The sequence below is a fragment of the Daktulosphaira vitifoliae genome, unplaced genomic scaffold, assembly GCF_025091365.1.
Source record: "Daktulosphaira vitifoliae isolate Bord-2020 unplaced genomic scaffold, ASM2509136v1 Scaffold_4, whole genome shotgun sequence".
Taxonomy (NCBI): Eukaryota; Metazoa; Arthropoda; class Insecta; order Hemiptera; family Phylloxeridae; genus Daktulosphaira; species Daktulosphaira vitifoliae.
This window is the reverse complement of record NW_026099575.1, coordinates 23,321,933-23,343,842: the sequence shown is the minus strand read 5'-3', so window position 1 is coordinate 23,343,842 and position 21,910 is coordinate 23,321,933. Positions and strand designations below refer to the sequence as shown.

The 21,910-nt window shown below is 25.2% G+C and overlaps 3 protein-coding genes across 4 annotated transcripts; 1 reads left to right on the top strand and 2 right to left on the bottom strand.

Annotated features, from left to right (window-relative positions):
* Nucleotides 1–3,739: 3,739 nt before the first annotated feature.
* Nucleotides 3,740–6,112, top strand: LOC126905268 (N-alpha-acetyltransferase 10). Of its 2 annotated transcripts, XM_050684801.1 has the most exons (3): nucleotides 3,740–3,938; nucleotides 5,238–5,278; nucleotides 5,356–6,112. In XM_050684801.1, exon 3 carries the CDS (start codon nucleotides 5,484–5,486, stop codon nucleotides 6,027–6,029), a length of 546 nt encoding a protein of 181 aa, XP_050540758.1. In that variant the 5' UTR covers nucleotides 3,740–3,938; nucleotides 5,238–5,278; nucleotides 5,356–5,483; the 3' UTR covers nucleotides 6,030–6,112. The 2 variants fall into 2 exon arrangements, with proteins under 2 accessions (XP_050540758.1, XP_050540756.1); XM_050684799.1 differs by lacking the exon at nucleotides 5,238–5,278.
* Nucleotides 6,113–7,783: 1,671 nt separating this feature from the next.
* LOC126905263 (breast cancer anti-estrogen resistance protein 1) lies at nucleotides 7,784–14,717 on the bottom strand. Its single transcript, XM_050684793.1, has 9 exons — nucleotides 14,425–14,717; nucleotides 13,916–14,059; nucleotides 10,948–11,079; nucleotides 10,796–10,880; nucleotides 10,409–10,722; nucleotides 10,074–10,347; nucleotides 8,949–9,169; nucleotides 8,730–8,876; nucleotides 7,784–8,333 (listed from the first exon to the last, which is right to left on the bottom strand). The coding sequence occupies exons 1-9, from the start codon at nucleotides 14,467–14,469 to the stop codon at nucleotides 7,947–7,949; spliced, it is 1,749 nt and encodes a 582-aa protein (XP_050540750.1). The 5' UTR covers nucleotides 14,470–14,717; the 3' UTR covers nucleotides 7,784–7,946.
* Nucleotides 14,718–16,524: 1,807 nt separating this feature from the next.
* On the bottom strand, nucleotides 16,525–21,380 carry LOC126905265 (OCIA domain-containing protein 1). The gene is made up of 7 exons (XM_050684795.1): nucleotides 21,362–21,380; nucleotides 21,162–21,257; nucleotides 20,960–21,083; nucleotides 20,456–20,645; nucleotides 20,256–20,383; nucleotides 17,727–17,850; nucleotides 16,525–16,803 (listed from the first exon to the last, which is right to left on the bottom strand). Exons 2-7 carry the CDS (start codon nucleotides 21,222–21,224, stop codon nucleotides 16,686–16,688), a joined length of 747 nt encoding a protein of 248 aa, XP_050540752.1. The 5' UTR covers nucleotides 21,225–21,257; nucleotides 21,362–21,380; the 3' UTR covers nucleotides 16,525–16,685.
* Between the last annotated feature and the right edge of the window lie 530 nt (nucleotides 21,381–21,910).

Sequence of the window (21,910 nt, the reverse complement as noted above, 5' to 3'; positions counted from 1 at the left end):
AAGCCCCCCCATATATAGGGAAATAGTCTGATTTAAAAAAAAAGTATATCCAATGAAAGATGTATATAAATACTACTTCTCATGAAAAAATTGTATTGATCCATACATTTTTTAAAAAGTTATAGCATAATAAAGTTAAAAATGTAAAGTACAAAATCGAGAATTTTCACACAAAAATAGCATTTGGTAGCCATTTTCACCGGGAAGACAAAATAAAGTCCAAAATTTTTTTTCCATGATAAAGTATATTACATTAGCTTTAATTTAAGATATATATAAAAGTGTCAGACCTTCCGGAACATTTTCAAAAGTTAAGTTGAAAAAGTTAATTTTTTGTGAAAAAGTTGTCATTTTAAATCCCCCCCTGTGGGCAGGTTAAGGGTCAGATTTACAAAAAAAATATACCAAATGATAAGTAAAGACATCAAGCATCTATATAAAAAAAAATTATATTGATATGTTCATTTTTGAAAAAGTTAGAGCATTATTAAGTTAAAAATATAAAAAAAAATTATTTTACAAAAATCGTAATTTTTTATTAACTTTGATGTCAACTTTCACCACGAAGACAAGTCCAGAGGTCAAATTTTTTTTTTTCAAATTAAAGTATATTACATTAGCTTTAATTTAAGATATATATAAAAGTGTCAGACCTTCCGGAACATTTTCAAAAGTTAAGTTGAAAAAGTTAATTTTTTGTGAAAAGTTGTCATTTTAAATCCCCCCCTGTGGGCAGAAAAAAGGTCAAGATTTACAAAAAAAATATACCAAATGATANCAGAAAAAAGGTCAAATTTACAAAAAAAAAATATACCAATTAATAGGTAAAGAGATCAAGCATCTATAAAAAAAAAAATTATATTCATATGTTCATTTTTGAAAAAGTTATGACAGTTTTTAGTAAAAAAAATTGAAAAAATTTCGAAAATTAGCGATTTTTAAATTTGTAATTTTTTTGGAGGTTTCCCCNTTTCGAAAATTAGCGATTTAAATTTGTAATTTTTTGGAGGTTTCCTCCATTTACGGGGAACGAGGGAAATTTTTTCAATTTTGAAGGGTAATGTCTTCGACTAGATACGATTTGTGATCTTTTGACGTATCGTTGAAAGAAATTGGTTCAGTGAGAGCTGAGAAAAAGTGGTAACAGACACAAAAAAAAACATATCATAGTAAAACCAATATCTTCTCAGCTTCGCATCGAAGCTAAAATATATATATGATGGCACTTGTTCTAGGGTAAAAAGTTAGGGAGAAGTAATAGAAGGTTTTAGGGTAAGAGTAGGAGTGCACCAAGTCTCCAATTCTCGAGAACAATTGTTAACATTAATTATTCACTTGTGTTGCTTATATAAATGAATGATCTAAAGTAAAAACCGAATCAGTTTACGGTAATCTTGATAATTTATTGCCCGAGTTCAGTGAATTAGACTTGTTTGATGTTAGTAATTATTATTTATACTAATTAAATTCATATAAATTTATTTTATTTTATCTTTGTTATAACCATTCACAAGCTATATTATTACCGCCATTAAGACATAGATGTATATTCTGTATGAATCTGCTGTTTGGTGATCATTATGTTGCATATACCATTATGTTAATACGTTCTCTTTTACTAATTACATATCCGTCATCTGAAAGTAAAAAGGTACTAACACAACTTTTTCCTAATAAATACATTTAAAAAATAATCACGCATCATTAAGTTTTTAATTAAGTCATTACAAACATTATATACTCTCGAAGTACACAACTTACCGCTGCATAGTGGTCCAAAACTCAATTCTAGCTGGATAAAATTCCGATTATAATAAATGCAAAAAAAAAAATCAAACCAATTATATATTATATTAATTTGATACGTTCCTTAGTAATAATCTTAGTAATAAAGTTTCGAGGTCATACTTGAACCTGTTCGTATTTTATGGCTATTTTAGATTTAAAGTTTTGTTTTAGCCACTATTTTAGGTAAAATAAAACAATGTTAAATTTTTTTTTGACTTAGTTGTCGTTATTAATAATGAAAAATACAAGAGAACCTCATAGGGTTGTCATACAATCTTATTTATAGATGCCAATTGAAGTTCAAATGCAAAATATGAAGTATGGAAAAATAGCTGTTTCAAGGCATCTTGGACAATGACAGAATAATCACATAAACGTTCCAGTCACACCCGTCGCAGGCGGCACTCGTCAAACCTTGCCAGTAATCAAGCTTTTAGCTAAGACTACATGTTATCCATATAAAAAACTTGATAACCCATATTACCGAGGGAACACGATAATGCAAAATGATTTAAATGGTGGATATTATTTCAAACAGAGGATATTAAAAAAAACGGTAGCACAGTGGGATTACGGTATTTTGAAGATAATTATGCAGTCAGAATATTGTATAATTACTATTTATATTAAATTTATGAGAAAAGATCAACAGTTCGTTAAAATCACTATTTTTTTATATTAATATGAAAATAAACCATTTCCATGTAACTCTTGGTGTTTAAAAAGATTCTTTTGATTGAAATATTCAGAACTTTATTAATTTTAATGGTATATATTGTTATTAACTAAACAAACCAATCAAAAAGTTATAAAATATCTTTCCATTTAGCCTATTATAAAATTGATTACAATTGTAAAAATCCATTGTTATATTCAGATGAAACCCAAAATCATTTTTTTATAAATGATTTATACAACATGTTACCAAAAAAATTGGAATATTTTAGACAGGTAGTAGCACACACAAATAGTTAAAAGATATCGAAGTAAAATTATTTTTTTTTGTAGTTGAAATCTATTATCATATCAAACTTAATTTGACAATATACATAGTGTTCAGTAAGTAAGAAAATAGATCAATTTTTGTAAATAATGAGAAAAATTGAAATCCGTTTCCTTACTTACTGAACACTCTACTTACTATAAAAACATTAGAGATTAATGCTTTCAACTGTCTATATAGAGAAAATAGATAAAGAAACATAAGGGAAACATACTGTGATAAAGCCTTGATATTCATTCTATCATTCATTTTTTAATGTTAACTCTAATTTATTAACACATATTTAGTTTTAAATGTTGATACCACTGAAATCGAATCATACATTTACTCAAATTAAAAAGGTTCTAAACAATAAAACATTTTATTTTATCAGAATGAAAAAGTTCTACGTATAATGAAATATGGTAATGGTATAGTTCACTATAGTTTATGTAGAATTTTTATGCTCGCGACGTCATATCTCAGTAATTTGTCATTTACTCAGCTTATAACCAACAAATAATAATCAACCATTAGATATAATAAAATACTTTAATCAAGTTTCATTACATTCTATCAATCAAAATATCAAAAATTTCTAATGAGGTTACAAAAAAAAAAAAGAAACACTGAACCATAAATCGTTTTCCTGAATATATAAAATGCTGCATTAGAAAACCTTTTTGTTTCAAGGCGATGAATTCTATGATCAATTATTGTAATATGCTGAAGGTTTAATAAGTATTATATAATTAGCAAACATTTATTACAAATCATTATCTATCGAAAATTTTGTTACTTCAACATACACGAAACGACGTGGAATATATAAATGACAATAATAACAACATAATGTGTTTAGTAAAATTATGAAATAAAATGCGGGTATAGATTACATGCACCTAACGTCTTTATTGGATAGCGACAAAAATACACTTCTAATCATATTTATTCCGCTAGATGCGAGGCTAACTCGGGACGAATTGCAATTGCAGCTAGTCGTAAACTATTGTTACAGAATGATTAAGAATAAAAGAATAATGACATAGATTATTACATTTGTATTTTGTTACTTCGTATTCTCTTAGATATGTTGTTATGGAGTGGTTTTTCATTTTAGCTTCGGTTGCTACATCATTTATTGTTGTAATTTTCTTTATACTCATTGGTAAGTTCATTCTATGAAAAATTAAGACCACATGTTTTTCAGTAATATTAAAACAATAAAGTACTTGTGTTAATGTTTAATATTTTGTGGATTTAAAGTTTTATTGTTATTAAAAAAGTAATGTATTAATGACATTTAAGGGATGCAAGGATTATATTTTTTCTTTCAATTTTAAAGGGTTGAAAAATTATCATATCATTAATTATTTCTCCGTTTTGAGAAGCTATGTACAACTGGGAGAGACTGAATTTAGCTCCTAGACTAAAAATTAGCCTTCCCAAAAATTTAGATAGTTTTCAATATATTAATAAAAAAATGTAGTCTGGGAGCAAAATTAATTTAGTGACCTCAACAATTTTATTGTTATTGCTTCTATAGCTATTAGTCAAAAAACTCTATTTATGACCCTGTAGGTATTAGGGGAACATTACTTTTTAAATTAATTCATTGACCAAATAAATTTTTAATCACTCATTAGAAATAAAAAGTAAGTTACATAACAAATATGAATGAGCCAGTTTGTAGAATATTATTTTTATACATTTTTTGTTTCTATTTATTTTTAAATGTCTACCTTGGTCTCAATGATTTTATACCATGCTGATAAGTAAACATATCTAAGAATATCTATAGCAGTAGATATTTTTAGTTATTCTTAATTACTCTAGATATACTATTCAGCTATTTCTCTTCTTAGTGTATTTGGTTTTATTTTTGCCAATAAACAGATTGTTTATAAGAGTTGTAAAAGCATAGTTTTGATTATAAAGTTGATTCACAAGTTTTTTTAAATAAAATAGTTCATTGTTTCATTATCTACTTACAAAATATTTTTTGTGTGACATTATCCAAGAACCTTTTTAATATTCAAAACATAAGGATATGTGCATAGCTTGTTGTGAGTGGGTGAATGTTGAAATTGTTATTAACATTTGGTTAACCAGAGGTTTTATGTCTTCTAGTGAAGCGACTAGTTCTTTATTATAAAATATATCCATATACAAGATAATTGATTGACTATACCATTTCATATCAAGTCATTACAGTAAAGTGTTAATGACTTCCAAAATACTCCTGGTTCAAATATTCTTTATGATGGTTCATTTTCTTAGTTACATCATTCCTTATTTTTAAGCTAGTTAAACATATATATTTCCATTTAAAAAACCAAAGATTATAACATTTTAAGGGAAAGGATAGGACTACATTTTTTTTGAAAATTATATAATATAATAGTATCCTAAATTATAGGATACTATTAATTTCTAAAAAGTATAAATTATATTAATATTTTTAAAGATACTGTGTGAGGCATAGTTAACATTCTCCCTGCATAGTAGGTAAGATAAATGACCATTTTTAAGATCCACCAAAATTAAGTAATTCAAATTTTTAACAATGTATTTTTATTTTGAAGGATGGTGTTTAGTTTGGAAGCTTTATCTTTCAAAATTCAAGTTAGTTCGTGAACTCTTTTCTCGACAAGTTCCTGAATCTGAAAGTTTAACTAATAAGACTCAGAAGATTAATTGAAATACTGTAAAAATGAATATACGTTGTGCTAAACCAGAAGATTTAATGAATATGCAGCATTGCAATTTATTATGCTTACCTGAAAATTATCAGATGAAATATTATTTTTATCATGGTTTATCATGGCCACAGCTAAGTTATGTTGGTGAAGATGAAAAAGGAAATATTGTTGGTTATGTATTAGCTAAAATGGAGGAGGATTGTGAGGATAACCCTCATGGTCATATAACATCCTTAGCAGTTAAAAGGTCTCATAGAAGATTAGGTCTTGCTCAAAAATTAATGGATCAGGCTGCAAGAGCTATGGTTGAGTGTTTTCAAGCTAAATATGTTTCATTGCATGTAAGGAAAAGTAACCGAGCAGCATTAAACTTATATACAAATACTTTAAAATTTACTATTTCGGAAATTGAACCAAAATATTATGCTGATGGCGAAGACGCTTATGCTATGAAAAAAGATTTGTCACTTTTGTCATTATTGTCAGCTGATGATGATATTCCAAGCAGTAACACCCTGTGCAGTGCTATGAAAAAAGTTGAAATTGATGCTAAATAAAGTTAGTTTTCAAAATAATATACAAGAGATGAATTATATTTGTATTTTATTTTTAAATAAACATTTGATAATTTGCTATTAAATTTATTATTGTTACCAAAACATTTAAGCGGAGTTTTTGCAATACTATTATGATTAGAAAACGGATTAATATCCATTTATAAATTATATTAAGTTATTTTAAACACATTAATCAGCCTATAAAATTTATTAATTGATTTGATCACATAGTAATGTGATTTATTTAACTAGTGTTATAGTGTTGGGAGGGATGTGCATATAAACCCAGACTTTAATTGTAATGAAGTCTTAATATGCCAAATGTATCTTTCTTTCAAGTATATATTTATTAATTTATATTTTCCTAGAATTTATTCTGTTTACCTGTTTTAACTTTTATGTTTAACTAACAGAGAAAGCACATTAGAAAAATGATAAAAAATCCATTTAAAACAGTAATTTTTAGTCTTACTATATTAATAAATAGCTACTTAGTAAAGAAAAATGGCTAATACTTAGTAAAGTATTTTTAATATAATTTTGATAATATAATTCACATTGCAAAACAATATTGGTCAATAACATTAAAATCTGTCATAACAAACAAATTTCCAACTATTAAAAATTATTTTTTTACAAATGACATGTCAGTAACTACAATGAAATTTATCAAATTATTAATTAGTATAATAGGAATTAACTTAATTCTGGCAAATAAGAAATACAGTAAACATAAATTAAATGAACTAAGAAAATTTTGACAATGGACTAGTTACATATTTATTAGAATTGCATTATAGATTAAAATGAATTGCATACATCACTAAAAAAAAGTATGGTTACAATAAGTTATTACTTTTAATAAATTTATATCTTAAATTTTAAAACATGTTAAGATTATCAATTATTAAATTATTGATTAGATATAATTGTAAAGATTTTTATGTATCAATGTAAGAATGTACATTTGCCTATTTTTAGTATCATGCTAAAAGCTTTTAGCATATATATGTCCTTAGTTTAAGTTAAATTATAATTTTAAATAAATTGCTTAACTTTTAAATTGTATAAATTAATGAGATTTTAGAAAGAGAATTTACAAGAAAAAAAATCAGTATTAAATAGTTAAAAAAATAATAGTGTAGGAACAAAATTAGATCACAGTTAACAAAATATTATTAGACAATATTTTTAATAAATAATTAATTTTTTCTAAAAGTTCTTTAAGTTTAGTCATTTTAAACAAAATTTTAAAGGGTAATACTTACATAAATTGGTATTTTTTCTTAAAACTAGTATCGTATCTAAAATTAATTAAATTAAATTAAATAATAAAATTTATTACTAGAATTATTGAGCATATACAATTTAAACTGTAAAACTAAATAAAAGTTAATTATTTTTTTATAAACACAAAATAACTTGCTACGATTAATGACTTACAATATTAGCTGACATATTTTAAGTTTAATAACATATGTTATGTAATTTTTAACCTAATATTAACTAATGACTAGTAATAAATAGAAATAAAAAACAGGTTATTTCACTTAAAACAATCCAGATATCTATTATGAAAAATATTAAACATTTTTATTTTCTTTAATATTTGATACGATTAGTTTTTAAATCAAATAAAAAATATAAATTAAAACTTAACTGAATTCTAGAATTATAATAAAATTATAAGTAATAGTTTTAGCTAAGTCATCAATAAACTCACAAAAAAAAAGACTAAAAAATTAATAAATTAGAAAATTAAAAAATCACAAGTAAAAAAATTATAGTAATAGTAAAGTTTTTTTTTTTTAAGTTTGGTTAATTATAGCTATCATTAACATTTTATTATAATTATACTCAAGGTTAAAGATTTTTTTATAATTATTATTTCATTTTAGCAAATAATAATAATAAATATTATGCAGTAGTCGATTTTAATATTGTAGATTTTAAGTCATTAGAAATATGGGAAATTTCTACAACAGAATCAACCATTTCTTGTACAGCATTAACACTGGGAAACAACTGAGCTGCTTTTTTTGACTTTTGTACAATTGTTGATATAGATTCATATAAAGCATTACAACACTGGATAATATGATTTTTACGAATCGACTGTTGAACAACCTGACAGATAGTATCACCAACTATAACTAACTGATGAGCAATTAATACAACAAATTTGACTTGTTCTACAAAAATTGGCGGTGGGCGATTATGCTCAACTGTTTGAAGAAATATATTAATATAGTGAGCTAAAAGATTTGTTTGGTTGATAATATGTTGAGCATATAATTTATATTTCTAAAAAAAAAAAAAAAATTGTTTATAATAAGAAATTAATAAAAAATAATTAAATTTAATGAAAATAATAAATTGGAAAATTTATTAGTATTTAAACTAATATATATTTTTTTCTTTTTAATCCCATTAAGAGTTATAGTGATTTCTCCCAAAGGAGAGATTTTCTTAATCATTGATACCCTGGGATGGGTGGTTAGTTGCTGGAGAAAGGAATAGTGACTCCAATTATGGATTACCAACCGATCTCTCGCTCAGCAAATAAAGCAGCCCGTGACCAAATTTCAAACTTGAAGTAGTGTGTGTCAAGAATTGAAACGTTACCGACTTGGCCACACTATCCCTAATTAATTTTACCAATAAATAAAATAAGAACAATGAATGCATATTATTACTTACTTCTTTGTCTTCAACAGAGTACATAGAAACATTTTTCTCATTTGTTTCAATTTTATCAGTAATTAATTCATTTCTAATACATTCATAATGCCTATCATTTTCTTGAGAAAAAATCAACCCTTTTCTGAAAAGTAAAGTTGAATTGCCCTATATATGATAAATTGTGTTGAAATGAAGTTTGTAATTAAACTAAAATTGAACTAATTATTAATTTAGTACTTTTATAAATGAAGTTATTTGTCTGATATCATCAGTTAAAAGTTTAGCACATGAAATTAATTTGTCTAAGGCATCTTCAGAATAGTTATTATCCACTTGTGAATCTCTACTCAAAACATTAGGAATCCATCCTAAATAATCTAATGAATTTATAGAACAGTTTATTATTTTGCAAATTTTTATTAAATTTATAATCAAAGGATGGAGTTTTACAGATATTCCTGAAACATAAATAAATAAATAACTGGATAAATAAAAATAATTCAATATTTAATACATATAATCAATTAATTAAATCAAAAAGTATTCATAAATTATATCATTACACATATCAATTATGCAGTGTGATTAGTTAATCATAAACCAATTGAATTCTCATAAAATAAATTAATTGAAAAAAACATTTTTGTTTTCATTTAGTTACATATATTTCTTGCACACAATGGACCAACATGTCTGAGTGCATTGGCATTATGTCCACCTCGATAATAACTACATATATTTCTTAATTTACTAGTCATTAATTACTTTTTAAAACCATCTCTTATAACTTATAGAGGTATCCACTTTATTATTTTAAATTGCAACATACTTATTTAACTAGCTTATAAAATAGAAAATGACTGATTCAATAACAACTTTTGGACCAGTATTTCAAAAGTTATTAACCATTTAAAGTAATAGCTGCATATGAAGAGTGGGTGCTGTTATTTTTTTAACTACACATTTAAAAAAAACATACTTTTCCTCTCACCTACATACAAATAAGTTAATAACTTCCAAAATTCTGGTTCAAAAGTTGTTATTGAACCAGTAATTTTCTTAATTAAATCATTATTTATCAAATAAGCTAGTTAATTATGTGTTTTCATTTGAGAAATTAAAATTGACATCCTTTTAATGAGTAAGGGATGAATATAATTTTTTTTCATAATTCATACATTTAGAAAAACGTTGAACTAAAAGAATATAATAACAAAATTATTAATATTATTTATATTTTTCGATTAATTAAGTATTTCATGATAAGTGAATCACCTTAGTTATGTAATATTTTATACTTATATGAAATTCATACAATTTAAAACAAAATAAAATATTGATGTAGAGTTAAAGTTTAAATACCTTTGTCAGGAGCATTTAAAGAATTTCCAAGACAACCTTCAGAAAATTCAACTAATTTATGTAATCCATTTTTGAGATTTATTGAAGTTAATTTTATAGCTGGTATATTTATCTCTAAATTTTTTTGAGTTCTCCAATTAGGACTAGCAAATCCTAATAACCTAGAAGTGGTTGAACAAATATCAATAGTTAATTTATCTAAATAGTCTAAAGCAGAGTTCAAATTAAGTGACAGCTCTTTTGACTGAAAATTATTTGAAGGAACATCGTAATCCTAAAATATTAAATAGTCAATTAATCAAAACAAAAAATTATAATCTTAGAAAATGTATTACTTCATTATTTATTAATAGTTGTTGGAAATCTGAAGGTAATAATTCAGTTTTTCGACTTTTGGGTATATCATATTCAGGAACAACACTAGATCGATTGGATTCCCCTTCACTTACACTACTACAAACTCCACCTGTTGACAATGAACTTATAGAACTGCTAGGAGTTAATTGAATATTTATAGATTTAGGCACATCATAATTTTCTTTTGATACTATCTGGTGTTGACTTGGAATAGGATCATAGTTATCACTACAACAGCTACTATTATAACCATTACTATTAGGCCAATCAATGTTTTCACTAGCTAATCGACCTGTAGAAATTATAAAAATAATTATAAATAATATATTATTTAGAATATTTTTATTATAAATAATTATATATACTATGATTTATTGGTGGTATATTATATCCACAAGATTCAACTGACTTATGCGGGATGTCATACATGAATAGATCTCCTAATTTTTTCTGTGAACAAAAATTTAACTATTATAATCATTGAAAATTTAAAATAATTATATATTAAATTTCTTACTTTAGTTATATGAAAACTTTGGGACTTATTTTCATAGTTCAATTGATTTTGTTCACGATTGCTATTTGGCATTAGTTGATCTACTTCATACATTCCAGGAATTAATCTCAATCTATTTCCTGGACAAATTCCCTAAACATTTTATTTTTAACTCAAATTACAAAAAAATAAATGTTATCTATTTTATCAACTATTACAAATTAAAAAAACCCAGTACAGGGGGGTCGTGGCACAGTGGTCACGTGGCATAGTTGGGTCAAGTATAATGATATCAGACAGTGATTCAAACACTATCATAAAAAACGTTTCCATGCAAATCATTAGTGTTTAATTTTAAAAAATTGGTGGATTATTCCAAAAGCTACATGATCTGCTATTTCCTTATTTATATCCTGATTAAGATAAAGCATGTCGAATGAAAGAGGTATATAAATATTATTTCTCATAAAAAATTGTATTGATCCATACATTTTTCAAAAAGTTATAGCATAATAAAGTTAAAAATGTAAAGTACAAAATCGAGAATTTTCACACAAAAATAGCATTTTCACCGGGAAGACAAAATAAAGTCCAAAATTTTTTTTCCATGATAAAGTATATTACATTAGCTTTAATTTAAGATATATATAAAAGTGTCAGAGTTTCCAAAACACTATCAAAAGTTAAATTGAAAAAGTTAATTTTTGTGAAAAAGTTGTCATTTAAAATCCCCCCCTGTGGGCGGCAGGTAAAGGGTCAGATTTATAAAAAATATATACCAAATGATAGGTAAAGACTTCATGCATCTATAAAAATTTTTTTTATTGATTTGGTAATTTTTAAAAAAGTTATGGCAGTTTTAAGTAAAAAACAACAGCACAGTGGGGTGGCGGCACAATGGGGTCGTGGCATAGTTGGGTCCAGTATAGATGATATCTGACAGTGATTAAAATCACTATCATAAAAAACGTTTCGATGCAAATCTGTAGATAGTGTTTAATTTATAAAAAAAAAATGTGTTAAAATAGCATATTTTTGAATACGGTAGCCTTTTGCGCATAGAAGATAGGTCGTCAGGACAAATTTTTTTTTTTCATTTTATAGTACATGAAATAAGCTTTAATTTGATATATGTTTGAAGGACGCAGTATTTCCGGAACATTTTCAAAAATTAATTTTTGTAAAAAAGTTGCCATTTTAAATCCCCCCCAATGAGCAGGTTAAGTGATAGATTTTCAAAAAAATGATATCAAATGAAAGGTAGATATTTAAGGTTTTAGTATAAAAAAAAATTATGTTGATTTGTTGATTTTTCAAAAAGTTATGGAAGTTTTAAGAAAAAAAAGTGAAAAAATTTCGAAAATTAGCGATTTTTAAATTTGTAATTTTTTGGGGGATTTCCCCCGTTTACAGGGAACGAGGTAATTTTTTTCAATTTTTGAGGGTAATGTCTTCGACTAGATACAATTTGTGTTCTTTTGACGTATCATTGAAAGAAATCGGTTCAGTGAGAGCTGAGTTAAAGTGGTAACAGACAAAAAAAAAAAAAAAAAAACACATCATAGTAAAACCAATACCTTCTCAGCTTCGCATCAAAGCTAAAAAATGTTCTTAGTTTCTCCTGAATTAACAATGGATTTTTAGATCTTCTTAACAACTTTGTTTTGATTAGTTATTTTATTTAAAGTAAATCATTAATATTAATTCAGTTCATATTTCAATTGTAGAATCTTTTTAAATACCAAAAGTTACTATGAAATGATTACAATTATCTATTACAATAAAAATGCAAAAAAATATTGAGATTTTTTAATAAATAATAATTATAAAACTTCCTGACTGCATATTAATCTTAACGATATAATTTTCTTAATTCTCATAATATTTTCTATTTAAAGATGTTAATTTCAAATTTGCAAATTGAGCTAAAAGTTATGGTTAAATTAATTTTTTTTTTACTATAAACTTCACAAAAATCAACTTTAAAGGATTAAAGAAATATGTCATTTTCCTTATTTTTAACATATTAATAATAAAAATCAATATTAATTTAAAAGAATTTTTTTTGTTCGTAATTTTTTTTTTTATATGTAAATATTTATTTTTTAATAATAATAAGTAATAATATTGAAATTTAGAAGTCATAGAAAAAGTCTAATTGCATATTTGAAAACATTGCAAGAAGTATAATTTTGTTTCTGATAAAAGTTTCTTGTAGTCCAGTGTATAAAACTTGTTATAAGTAACAAACATTTTTTATTGAAAAGTATAGCATCAAGCCCTTTTAATTTTTATACGCGTTAAAAGTAAAGAAATATACAACTACTTAAATATTTTTATAATATCTCTGTAAAAATTAATTTTATTAAATTATTGAATATCAATTTCATACTAAATTTAATTATTATAATTATAAATCAAATAACTAATCGGGATATAATTAAGGGAATAAGAGTTATTGTTGCTTTTGAAATAATCTACCAATTTCTTAAAATTAAACACTATCTACAGATTTGCATCAAAGTGTTTCTTATGATAGTGATTTTAATAACTTTTAGATATCATCTATACTTGTACCAACTATGCCATGTCCATACTGTGCCGTGACCCCACTGTGCTACCGTTTTTTTTTAATAAATGTAAATATAAAGATTATCTTCTTCTACTTCTTCTTCCTCTCTTTAACCCCAACTACTTGGAGTCGGCCACCCGTATCCTAATCTTCTACTTGACACAATCTCCCACATCCTTTACGCTCATATCAGCTGTCCTCATATCACATTCAATAACATCTCTCCATCTCCTTTTTTGGCCTTCCTCTACCTCTTCTTTCTTAAACATTCAGTAAATGTAAAGATTATATTTATCATAAATAATAATAAGAACTTAATTACAGTTACATGAATAAAATATTTCTAAATTTATGAATTCAAGTATCTAAATTAATTATACCTGGCGNTCTTCTTTCAAGTATCTAAATTAATTATACCTGGCGTCCTCTTAAAGAACATAACCACCATCCTTCCAAACCAGCAGTATTCTGTTCTAACACAGTAAGTATGTCATCCTTCTTGAACGCTAATTCATCTGGTGCTTCAGCAATATTATCATACATAGCTCTAGCAATACAATTCTATAAAAAAATTAATATTTAAAGTAATACTAGAGATATTTTAAATATGCAACTATTGTTCTTATAATAGGAATTTATTACGTGTGGCTAATATTATTTAAAATATTAATTAAAAACTAAATAATATAAAAAATATTTAACTCATAAGTATTCTGAATTATTTTACTATTAAAAATTTATGAAACAGACTAAATTATTTAGTATAGTTCAAAATCGGTTTTCTTAAAACATTTAAAAAAACTATCTGATTTTAAGTAGTTTTTCAATTAATTTATTTAAAGCAAATAAATAATTATTTACAAGTTTATTGATTGTATGAGGCTTATTTTACACAAAATAGTATAACATATATTATTTAAACTTACAGTAAAACCATTATTAGTTAAATCATTAGAGTGAAATTGCATCATATTTAAAACAGTACTTAATTTGTTTGATTTTCAAAAACAATTATTTTCGCAAATGTTAACGTAAATGCCAGGATTACTGTTTAAAAAATTAATATCACATAATTGTTTATAATTAAAAATTAACTAAATATTATTATTTAAAACTAATAAAATTTAAAAAACAACCAGTCTTTCTTTTTTATAAACATTTTTTTCATACTCCAATGACTCATAACTACTAAAGATGAGTCACGTCGCTACCTATTGATGAATGATAATTTATCATGATTGTTTCTGTACTTCTGTTATCAGCCGAGAAGTGTTTTCACGTCAAAGTTACAAAAAACAATTGTTTTTTTACTAATTATTAATAGTATAATAAACATATTATTAATTTATGCAATAATAATAGTTACAAGTGATGTGAAAAATTTTTCAAAGTGTGATAATTCAAATTTTGGATTTGAAATTACAAATTTTTTCTAAATATTAATATTTATATTCTAAATATTCTAAATTCCGTAGTTAGAATGTGATGTTATATGTCGTCTCTGATATTTCAATTTTGTATTAATATTCAATACCGCGTTCTGAAATTTTGGCATGTGGAACTTATTTTAAAAGAATGCTTGCCTTTCAACCAGTATCCCTTGTTTTATGAGACAAAAATCAAGACAATCTTTGAGTACACTGGAATTCATTTACACGAACTCTTATTGTTTTTTCATTCTTGCTTATGGATGTAACTCAAGCAAAAACTCTGAGGATACTAAAATTTAGTTATGCTTAAAAAACACCCCCAAGTTATTACTTGCCAGGACGACGTGAACAAATATAAAAAAAATTATTTTACTTATAAACCATTATATTTACATTATTTTGTGGTTCATCATATATATTGTATAAAAAATCTGTTCATAAAAAATTTTTTAAATTAAATGTAAAGTTATGTGAATTAAGACTTGGGTACCGAGTTTTGATTGGATGTGCTGCAGTACCCCCTCTAGTTATGCCTATGATTAGACTATCTTAAACTGTATTAGATTCCATTTAAAATTTAACATAAACACAAACCATTTAATTAAAAGAATATTACATTAACTTCAATACCTAAAACATACCACATAGACTTAAATGTAATTGGAATCTTTTCATATAACAAAACAATAACAACAAAATCATAACTAAAATATAATTTTAATTAAGACTAATTAATGTTTCCACCAATAGGTGACTTCTTTCAATAACAATAATGCTATGTAATAAAATATGTAAAAACCTTATTGAAAATTTTTTTGTACAAATTGTTTTTACTATTAAAAAAAACCCAGCACAGTGTAAACATAGCATAGTTGAGTCCAGTATAGATTTAACAGAGTTAAAAAATTAATAAATTACAAAGTAAAATTATTTACTTTTGCTGTTTAATACTTTTATTATATAAAATCTAATTCGACAATAAATACATTAAAAATATTATAAATGAATCATTTTGATTGTTTGTATGGATAAAGCTGTTTAAGGTACTTTTTATTAGATTAAAGGAATTTTTTTTCAATTTTTGAGGGTAATATCTTCAACTTAATACGAATTGTAATCATTTGACATATCGTTGAAAAAAGTAGGTTATTAAATAAAAATATTAAAGGCTTATTAAATTATTTTATCATAAAAAATTCATTAGAAAGTACTGTAATCATTTAGCCAATGTTTTTCTGCTAAACTATTAATTACAATCCTCCTATTATTGTCAAAATTGTTAAATATTAGCCCTATGTATAGTATAACCAACGTTATCACTTTGGTTGTAGAATACAATTGTGTTAATTAATACTTGTCCCATTGTAATATCATTTATATATAAATTTTTTTAATAGGGTAGGGAAACTTATGATTCAACAAAAATGTATCATCTATAAAATTTAAAAATAAACCTGCATCTTAAGCCTTTGACAAAAGTTACCCAATGTCTAGGTATTAAATTCATGAATATTATACTTTAGTAAATACAATAATTAAGAATAAAATATATAAGCAATTTTTTTAATTTATTAATTTGAGTTTTAATTAAATTAAGTAATAATTTATAAAACTACTAAAGAGCGAATTCAACAAATATTAGCATTACATAAATATATCTTAAAAACTTAGAAGTTTAATCACATTATACTTAAATACACAGGACACAATTTGTCCTATTCAAAAGCTATATATATATATATATATCATATAACAAATTATTTGGTTTGAGTAAATATATCTCCATACTGATTAAAAGACTCTCCAGGCGTGGATGAATTTCTTTGATTGCTTTGAGAACTATCCCATATAGGTTGTGAATTTGGTTGTGATGCTCTAAAAAATAATACATATTAGTTAGTATAGCTTTTTATTTAAAAGTGATTAAATAATAAGTTTCAAAATTTCTTTAATAAAAAATAAAGTATTATGATTTATAAAATTTTACTAAAATCAGTCTTGGAATTGAACATTTTTTAAATTTAAGGTATACAATGTTTATGAAAATTATGCATAAATAATTATAGTTATCCATAAATTACAAGGTAAAAAGTTATAGACACTTTTAAATTTAAAGGGATGTTTTTTCAACCATTTAGCTACGCTCTTAATCTCATTTTTATATAAAATTAAATTCATAAATGATTTAAAATTGCTTTATTACAGGTCATAAAATATAATTACATTACAGAAAGTTGAACATTTATCAATTTTTATTTTATGAATATTTGTATTACTAGTAAACATTAACTTAATAGCTCATGAAAAGTATGTTTATATTATTTTTAAAATGTTTTCATAAGAGTTAGTATTGTATAGTGACTAAATAATAAATTTATGGTATTCATGTTAAACATTGGCAGGTAGTAATAAGGGTTATTATTTTTCAAGTATTGCCTACTCAGAGAATTATCACTAAATTTAATTTACAAGACACCTTTTAACTATTTATGACTTTGGAATTTGTTTAAATACCTAATTAAAACTTTATTTTTTTTTAAATCTACACTTAAACATTTTATTATTAAAGAAATTCTCTTAAGAATAATGAACTTCAACTAGATTAATGTAAAGAATTGTTTAAGACATATAAAAAATGTTTTTTGAATTATATTAATATTGATACAACAAACAATATTAATTAATTTTGTTAAGTTTAAATGGAGAAAATATGATGATTGTTTAAAGCTAAATTCACATTAAAAAAAAATAAATATTGCCATAACATAATAATTAAGATAAGTTTTAATTTAGCTCACTTATAATTTGATTTTGAAAATGATCTTTCATATTCTTTTCTATTTTGTGCTCTAAGATCATCATAGGAAGTTGTAACATTAGAGCTTGGAATAGGAATTTCATTCAATCTATCAAATGATACAGCTAAAAAAATGTAATTAAGAATTGAATTAAATTATTGAACACAAAAAAAATGTATATATTTTTAGTAAGTAAAGAAATATGCACAAAATGGACCTATAGGTCCGAGTGTGTGAGCAATTCTTGCCCACCTCTATAACAACTCTTCTTCTTCTTCCTCACCTTAATCGTAACTACTTGGGATCAGTCACCCTTATCCTAAACTTCCATTTGACACAATCTCCCATATCATCTACGTTCAAATCGCATTCAACAACTAAAAAACCTCTATAATAACTAAATAAAAAAATGTGTTTTTTATTCATTAAAAATAAATTATTTTATTTCTATAAATAACTAGTCTTTTTATAGAATACTGAGTGTCCTACCATGTTCTAATATCTTTAATAACTTTCAAATCAGAAAATATTAGTCATTACTTTTTTTTAAAAATAATTTTTACATTTTTAGACTATGATCGAAAAATTTTTTTTTCATTTTTTCGTGCATACTCTGAAGAATTTATTCCTGAAATTTCATGAGTTTCTGTAATGAAAAACCTAAGTTATAGTCGATTATAGCTCGTGTCTCTGATGTTCGATACAACATCCAGAATTGTTTTTTTCTGTTGCTAAGATACAACATATCAACGCAATTCTTTTGTTTTAACAAGAAAACTTGCAAAAAGCCTTTTAGTTCGGTGTAGTGTAGTTTTGAGATTGAAAGAGTGATATCCTCGTTTCGATTGTGGCGGATTGCTACATTAAACTTATACCCAAAACTTTGAACTTGATTATCTGGAAATGTTGTTTTTTGAAAATTGCTATTACGGTGAGCACGTTTTTTCAAACACCATAATCTGATCGATTTGCAACTTTCACGTGATTTTACATAATTACAATAGCTACTTCGTAAAATTTTAAAGAAGTAAAATGAATTCAGACTTGATTAAGTATTTTTTGGGGAAGAATATCTGAATTTTTCATAGCTTAAAAACCCATTTTTTGGACAAAAACATGAACAACTTTTAGGAAATTAAAGGATTGGTGTTTCCTTCATTCACAAAGTTCGTTTTGAGTTTGTTTATCAAAATCTGTTAAAATTTCCAATTTCAGATAAGTATTTCCCAACTTATTAAGCTCACCGGAAGTCAATGTAAAAAAAAGGTGTTTTTGTACAACGGCCATAGTTCTGCCAGATTTCATTGAAAACGAGTGAAAAAAATTGTTCTACATCCTAATTAAATTTCCTAAAAAAGTGTTTTTAATCGATTAAACTAAACCTGTATAAGTTGGAGAAAAAAATGATTGAAAATGCTTTTATTTTCATAACAACAAATAGATATAATCCCTTAATAATAATATTACATACCAATATTGATAGATGTAAACAAATAAAATAAAACTCTATATATTATACAGGTATACTTACATGTGTTAGCTCTTGTGCAGCGTATTCTGTACACATCAACTGTATACAAGTATATACATACATGATTTTATAGTAAAAGGTGCACAGAAAACCTTTTTTTTTTTCTCCGATAGGCTTGGTTGTGGACCGCCCTGGAACTACCGTTAGGTATTACTTCAGGGCGGCCCACGCCATCTTTAAAACTCACACCACCACGTTGTGAATCAGCCCGAAATTAATCAAGAGCTGATTTACAACGTAGTGTGGCCTCCCCCGTTAGCCGGATCCCAGAGTGGGATCCGTTGCCTGGGTTGCACCACGTGGAGGTGGGTACAGGACTTTGCGAAGGGGGCACAGAAAACCTGACGCTTGCATAAATTTTACTCCTCATAAAATTTTCATAGGGAGGCCAAATATGAAAATTAATTCTTAAGGAGTAAACTCCAAAACTTTTTGATAATTTGATAACAACTTAAGAATAAGTACTTATTGAGTTCAAATATTTTAATACATTAATTGAGTATGTAGCATAGGTGGATGGGTATTGTGTAAGCGTGCACTACATACTTATTCACTATATTAAAATGGTTGTAACTTAATACGTATTTAGCTTTAATTGGATATCAATCCATCAAAATATTTTGTTAGACAATGCTAAAAAGACGATTTTTAAATTTCAGAAAGGCAAAAAAATGTAATATCAAAAATTTTCTGATTAAAAAGTTATTAAAGATACCTAACCATGTTCTAAATAAGAAATTATAAAATATAATATATTTAAATACATAGATATATCTGTCAATATTTTAAATAAAATATTATTCCATAAAAGCTTTAACACACTCAAATTATGAAATAGCCATTTCAAAATGTTTAAAAAATTAAAAAAAAAATCTTTAGGGAAATTATTCTTATTGTATGTATTGTTTATTACTTTATTCTTCAGTTGTTAATTATGTTTACAATATAACTAAAGGGTTAAAAAACTTATGGTAATATAAACTGAAATCTTTAATTACTATCATAATCTGGTCTGTAATCTGTATCTAAAGTATTCATAGGCTTTTGAAAATCTGTATCTATATTTTGATTATATTCTGTTAATGAATAGGTATTTCCAGGAATCATATTAGGCGATCCTCCATTTCTTTAAGATTTATAAAGAAATAATTTAATCTAAATATATTTTTAATTAAGTATAGAGTAGGTACAAATTTACCCTTCATTATAATCTCCTCTAATTTGACCTCTGCGCTCTCTTAACAATCTACCAACTTCACTGTCTGGAAGTTGCATCAATTTTTCAGCACATTTATTTTGATAAGAATATTTTCCAACAATATATCCAACTAATCCACCAACAATTACTTTAGGCCATGGGCCCCATTTTGGACTGGCTTTGAAATAACCTTAAAATAAATTATTATCAAGCTAAATGTAAATTTAAATATCATAATTTGACTATTATTATAACATATACAGTACGATTAAATTGAACTATTATTAAATAATTTCATTTACATAAATTGTTTATTTTAGTTTGTGAGAATGAAATGCATTAAAAATAGGTAATTTTAGACAATCTTGAATTCAGACATTTTTTCTAGGGGAGCATTTTTTAGATACATTAAGGCTCTGTGAACATTATTATAACCAAGAAAATTGTTTTATATTAAGTTATTATTTGGTATATTATAAATAAAAATTAATAAAAAATAATTACCCTTATTTACTGCCATGTATGAGCCAACTCCTAGTATGGCGCTCAAAGGTAAACTTCTCTGGAAAAAACTTTCACGATTGCACTCCTTCATTACTCTTTTCTCGTCCGGTGAAAATTGATAAAACTATTAAAATATTCAAAGAATTTGATGTATATTATATTAAAATAAATTCACTCATAATTTCAGATATAAACATTTTACCAATGATTCTGGCGATGGCTTTTGTTGCTGAGGTCTATAGGCGACAGGGCTTGGGTTTTCCATAGTGGTTGTTATATATTATTCTTTCAGAATCTTCTATGATTTAAAAAAAAAATTTTAATAATTAATAAAACTATATATTAAAAATATTATACATAAGACTGTGAAACACAACTGTGTTTATCTAAAAAGAATGATACCTCTAAAAAGAATGATAAAAGATCGTAATAAAATTATTTATTATTTCGGTATACATAAGTCTTAATCAAGATAAGATTAAATCCATGATACTAGTCCTTAAATTATCTATGTAAAAAAGTGATGCTCTTGCCTGTCAAATTACCAATGTTTTACAATTGTGCTGCCACCTAGTAAAATCGAATAATATTCCAGTTAAGATATTGATATTTTTTTTCGATTTTTTAAATTTTTATTTGAATGCATTGTATAAATATATTGAAGTTAAAATTTTTAGATGAAATTGTTTGTTAAAACTACTGTTTCACAGTGAATAAGTATGTTGAATTTTAAATTTGAAAGCTAGACAGCACCACATATACAATTAACTATAAACATATGCTGATTGGGCACCAAATAAAAGCATCATTTTTCTTTTGGAATTGAAGACCCTGTTTAATTGAAGTTGTATACTATATTGTGATAAGCCAATTCTGAACACAACCTATGTTTGTCAAACGTTACCAAATAAATAATCTGATCATCTCCAACACTAAAACACTCCATACACT

Coding starts and splice junctions, on each gene's coding strand:
- LOC126905268 (XM_050684799.1), top strand. CDS start 5,484: ATGAATATACGTTGTGCTAAACCAGAAGATTTAATGAATATGCAGCAT.
- LOC126905263 (XM_050684793.1), bottom strand. CDS start 14,469: ATGATGCAATTTCACTCTAATGATTTAACTAATAATGGTTTTACT. Junction 10,723..10,795: donor TATACCACCAATAAATCATA/GTATATATAATT, acceptor TAATTTCTACAG/GTCGATTAGCTAGTGAAAAC. Junction 9,170..10,073: donor TTTAAATGCTCCTGACAAAG/GTATTTAAACTT, acceptor TTTATGTTTCAG/GAATATCTGTAAAACTCCAT.
- LOC126905265 (XM_050684795.1), bottom strand. CDS start 21,224: ATGGAAAACCCAAGCCCTGTCGCCTATAGACCTCAGCAACAAAAGCCA. Junction 20,646..20,959: donor ATACATGGCAGTAAATAAGG/GTAATTATTTTT, acceptor ATTTATTTTAAG/GTTATTTCAAAGCCAGTCCA. Junction 16,804..17,726: donor TTTTCAAAATCAAATTATAA/GTGAGCTAAATT, acceptor ATTATTTTTTAG/AGCATCACAACCAAATTCAC.